Source organism: Vicia villosa, unplaced genomic scaffold, assembly GCF_029867415.1.
Source record: "Vicia villosa cultivar HV-30 ecotype Madison, WI unplaced genomic scaffold, Vvil1.0 ctg.002488F_1_1, whole genome shotgun sequence".
NCBI lineage: Eukaryota > Viridiplantae > Streptophyta > Magnoliopsida > Fabales > Fabaceae > Vicia > Vicia villosa.
Genome location: NW_026705944.1, coordinates 31,793 through 36,954, shown reverse-complemented (window position 1 = coordinate 36,954; position 5,162 = coordinate 31,793). Strand labels below are relative to the sequence as shown.

The 5,162-nt window shown below is 37.9% G+C and overlaps 1 protein-coding gene across 1 annotated transcript; it reads right to left on the bottom strand.

The window, feature by feature from the left end:
- Positions 1 to 1,458: 1,458 nt before the first annotated feature.
- LOC131638944 (uncharacterized) lies at positions 1,459 to 2,173 on the bottom strand. Its single transcript, XM_058909469.1, has 3 exons — positions 1,990 to 2,173; positions 1,794 to 1,948; positions 1,459 to 1,710 (listed from the first exon to the last, which is right to left on the bottom strand). The coding sequence occupies exons 1-3, from the start codon at positions 2,171 to 2,173 to the stop codon at positions 1,459 to 1,461; spliced, it is 591 nt and encodes a 196-aa protein (XP_058765452.1).
- Between the last annotated feature and the right edge of the window lie 2,989 nt (positions 2,174 to 5,162).

The following is a 5,162-nucleotide window of genomic DNA, read 5'->3' as shown; positions in this document are numbered from 1 at the left end:
CTCTGATGCCAATTGAAGGATAGAAAAACACTTAGAAAGGGGGGGTTTGAATAAGTGTTGCTTTAAAAACTTGACAGATAAAAATAAATTGCACAGTTATTTTTATCCTGGTTCGTTGTTAACTAAACTACTCCAGTCCACCCCCGCAGAGATGATTTACCTCAACTGAGGATTTAATCCACTAATCGCACGGATTACAATGGTTCTCCACTTAGTCAGCAACTAAGTCTTCCAGAGTCTTCTGATCACACACTGATCACTCCAGGAACAACTGCTTAGATACCCTCTAAGACTTTTCTAGAGTATACTGATCCACACGATCACTCTAGTTACAACCTGCTTAGATAACCTCTAAGACTTCTTAGAGTATTCTGATCCACACGATCACTCTAGTTCCTTACAACTTAATGTAATCAATTCTAAGAGTATTACAATTGCTTCTTAAAAGCTATAATCACAAACTGTGATATTTCTCTTAACGTTTAAGCTTAATCTCACTAATATATTACAACAGCAATGTAGTGAGCTTTGATGAAGATGAAGATTCTGAGCTTTGATTTGAACAGCGTTTCAGCAAGTTAATATAAGTTGTTTTGGTGTAGAATCGTTAACCTTGCTTCTCATCAGAACTTCATATTTATAGGCGTTGGAGAAGATGACCGTTGAGTGCATTTAATGCTTTGCGTGTTCCGTACAGCATCGCATTTAATGTTATACGCTTTTGTCAACTACCTCGAGCCTTGTTCACGCTGTGTCTACTGACGTAGCCTTTAGTAGCTTTTAACGTTCCTTTTGTCAGTAAGCGTAGCTTGCCACTTGTACTTCCTTCTGATCTGATGTTTGTGAATACAACGTTTGAATATCATCAGAGTCAAACAGCTTGGTGCAAAGCATCTTCTGATCTTCTGACCTTGAAGTGCTTCTGAGCGTGATACCATCAGAACTTCAGTGCTTCTGTTCTCTTGTTCTTCTGATGCTTCCATAGACCCATGTTCTGATTCTGCTTCGACCATCTTCTGATGTCTTGCCAGACCATGTTCTGATGTTGCATGCTGAACCCTTTGAGACAAAGCTTCTGAGCGCTGAATTATGCATACTCTTTATATATTTCCTGAAAAGGAAATTGCATTGGATTAGAGTACCATATTATCTTAAGCAAAATTCATATTATTGTTATCATCAAAACTAAGATAATTGATCACAACAAATCTTGTTCTAACACTTATTATAACAATTAATATGAACATAGTTGAACTCCTACCAGTTCATACCAAGAATTACATTGATTTTGTGCAAGGATAGAGACACTAAATCCATCACGAAACTCTTCTCAAAGATAGTCAAAGGACATCCCTTACAAACAAAATTAGTAGTAACAAAACCACTTGCGGGAGTATCTATTACCATATTACCATCCATAGAAGACAATTTCAATCAAAACATAGTAGCACAATCAAGCTAAATAAACAAATGAGTAGCACCAGTATCAATAACAGCAACCAATTTGATATCGTTAATGAAACAAGTACCTCGAATCAAGTTGTCCTTCTTTGAATCCTCTACTCCACTGAAAGCAAACACCCTACCATTAGTATTGGTAGCATTAGCATCCTTCACTGGCTTGTGACACTGGGTACTAATATGACCCTGCTCACCATAGCTAAAACAATTCAGACCATCGTCTTTACAATTAGGAGCACGATGACCGGTCTTACCATTTAGTAACATCACAACACTTTATTCTCACATTCATTGAAACAGTGACCTTGTTCGCCACACCTATAACATCTAACAGTAGCGGGGGCTCCTCCACCACTTGTCTTCTTCCCACCAAAAAACTTCTCTTTCTTTTTCTCAGCAGGAGCATCATAAGGCTTCTTACGATCATGATGCAGTTTTCCTCTCTTCTCGTTCACACTCTTGTAATGAGCCGAATGAACAATGTTATCTTCTTCATGAATCAAAATATTGTTCACCAATTACGCAAACCTACGGATCTGCTGATATTCAATCGCCCGTTAATCTCCAGACGCAACCCACTCTCCAACTTGATACACTTCGAAAACTCAGCAATCTCTGCACTACATTGTGGATAAAACTTCACAAGCTCCACAAACTTGGCAGAATACTCAGTCACATATGAATTTCCTTGTCTTAGCGCAAGGAACTCCATCTCTTTCTTTCCCTAGACATCTTCAGGAAAATACATCCTTAGGAACTCCCTTGTGAACATAGCCCATGTAATCACTTCACCAGCAGCCTCCAACCTTTAACGAGTGCTAATCCACTAATCATCAGCTTCTCCCGACAGCATATGCGTACCATATCGCACCTCCTGCGGTGCAAAAAATCCACCACCCAATAAATCCTCTCAATCTTCTTAATCCATTCTTGTGATCTATCAAGATCGTACTTACCCTTGAAGGTATGCGGATTCACCCTCTAGAACATACTCAAACTATGAGACTCATCAATCCTCCTAGCATTGGGCTGATTTTGCATAGCCTAAGCAACAACCTCCAAGGCAGCAACAATTGCAGCATCGTTTCTTCCAGCCATAATTTGTTTACACCAAAATTAGCACTAAAGTTAGAATAATATACCAACAATATTCAATCGTCACACTACACACTCAATAACCTGGTCAGCTCTTCCTTGTTGCTGATTAGTCACTAGACTTTGTTTCTTTCTGTTAGCAATTTCCTTGTTTTGTATTGCATACTACATTGAACTTCGTTTATTTTTGAATGATAATTTTAACGAAACGAGTATTACATATTTTTTTCAATTCATTTTCACCTACTATTTTCGAATATATCTCTTTTCACTTTCTTTATCAAACTTTTGAAGGATAGAAAAACACTTAGAAATGGGGGGTTTGAATAAGTGTAGCTTTAAAACTTGTAAGATAAAAACTATTTGCACAATGATTTTTATCCTGGTTCGTTGTTAACTAAACTACTCCAGTCCACCCCCTTGAAGTGATTTACCTCACCTGAGGATTTAATCCACTAATCACACGAGATTACAATGGTTTCCCACTTAGCCAACTGCTAAGTCTTCTAGAGTATCCTGATCACAACTTGATCACTCTAGGAACAATCTGCTTAGATACCTTCTAAGACTTTCTAGAGTATACTGATCAACAACCTGATCACTCTAGTTCTTACAACTTAATGTAAACAAATTCTAAGAGTTACAATGCTTCTTATAAAGCTATTATCACAACTGTGATTTTCTCTTAAGTTTAAGCTTAAATCTCACTAAGATATTACAACAGCAATGTAGTGAGTTTGATGATGAAGTTTGAGAGCTTTTGAATTTGACAGCGTTTCTGTATAATGCGCAAGTGTTGTATTGAGCTTCTCATTAGAACTTCATATTTATAGGCACTTGAGAAGATGACCGTTGGGAGCATTTAATGCTTTGCATAATCCGTACAGCATTGCATTTAATGTTTCACTCTTTTGTCAACTACCTCGAGCCTTGTTTTCGCTGTGTCTACTGACGTTGCCTTTAATAGCTTCTAACATTCCTTTTGTCAGTCAGAGTAGCCTGCCAGTCTAGTACTTGCTTCTGATCTGATGTTTCTGTAAACAACGTTTGAATATCATCAGAGTCAAACAGCTTGGTGCAGAGCATCTTCTTGTCTTCTGACCTTGAAGTGCTTCTGAGCGTGATACCATGAGAACTTCAGTGCTTCTGCTTCTGATCTCAAGTTCTTCTGATGCTTCCATAGACCCATGTTCTGATTCTGCTTGACCATCTTCTGATGTCTTGTCAGACCATGTTCTGATGATGCATGCTGAACCTTCTGAGTCAGTGCTTCTTGCGCTGATTTTGTGCATACTCTTTATATAATTCCTGAAATGGAAATTGCATAGTATTAGAGTACCACATTATCTCATACAAAATTCATATGCTTGTTATCTTCAAAACTAAGAATATTGATCAGAACAAATCTTGTTCTAACAATCTCCCCCTTTTTGATGATGACAAAAACATACATAAATGATATGAATTTGCGATCAGAATATCAGACGGCTAAAGACAATTACACAGCTATATGAACATAGTGTGTGAATATATCTCCCCCTGATATTAACAATCTCCCCCTGAAATAAATACTGGAAGAATTTTAATAAATAAAGGACTTCCCTAAGTATTTTCCATTTCAGTTGAGACGATCACATATGCTTAGATCTTCAGAACATTCACAGCTTCTGATTTTTGCTTCCATAGGACAGCTTCAGAACTTGAATTTCTTCGATCTTCAGAACATTCAGCTTCTGATTCTTGCTTCCATTGGACAGCTTCAGAGCTTGAATTTCTTCTTGAATCATTTCATGCTAGATTGTATCAGAATATTGTTGAATGTACCAGAGCATCATCAGAGCATCTCTACATCCTGAAATGTTACAGAACAAGCTAAACGACAAAAGTTAGCATGAATGAATCAGAACATAAAATATGTATCAGAACATATAATTATGTATCAGAGCAAAAACAAGTAATGTTACAGAGCATATTTTATAACTAAAAACATGCATCAGAACATATAAGGAATAAGAATGAGTTGGAATATCAGAACATTCTTCCTTCTTGCTTCTGATCTTGAAGCTTTACAGCCCTCAGCTTGCTTCAAACAGGACAAACAATATGAGAGAAGAAAAGATAAATTTCATTGATTGCCAAAGAGAGAAATGAACAGAAGTACAAGAGGGATGCTAGGAAAAAACAGATGCAGCAAACAAAGAAAACAACTAAGACTCAAAGACTAAGATGACCCTAGCTTGGACATGATCTTGGCCAGCTTGTCATGAATCCCATTGTTGCTCGCAGTCTGCCTCTCCATGAAGGTGCGGAACTCAACATTGATTGTGCGTTGCTCATCCATGCGAGAAGATAGCTCAGCCTGGTTCTTCTGAATAACTTCCAGAGTCCTTGCGAGACGAGAAGGTTCATCAGAAGAAGCTTCACAGCTTCTGTCCAGAGGGATAGCATTCTGAACCGCAGCTTCTATAGTCAGACCATCACCTTGATTTTCCTCAACAGGAATAGATTCAGCAGGATGATCTTCAGCATCTGCTTCTTCCATAGAAGCATCTCCATACTCTGTAGCAGGCACCTCAGAATCTCCATTCTCAAGATCCTGAAGAATG

Bases quoted from the DNA above. Each gene is read 5' to 3' on its own strand.
- LOC131638944 (XM_058909469.1), bottom strand. From the start codon at position 2,173: ATGGAGTTCCTTGCGCTAAGACAAGGAAATTCATATGTGACTGAGTAT. The intron at 1,949-1,989 runs GTTTGCGTAATT...TTCATGAAGAAG, and splicing joins GAATATCAGCAGATCCGTAG to ATAACATTGTTCATTCGGCT. The intron at 1,711-1,793 runs GTTAGATGTTAT...CTAAATGGTAAG, and splicing joins GTGGAGGAGCCCCCGCTACT to ACCGGTCATCGTGCTCCTAA.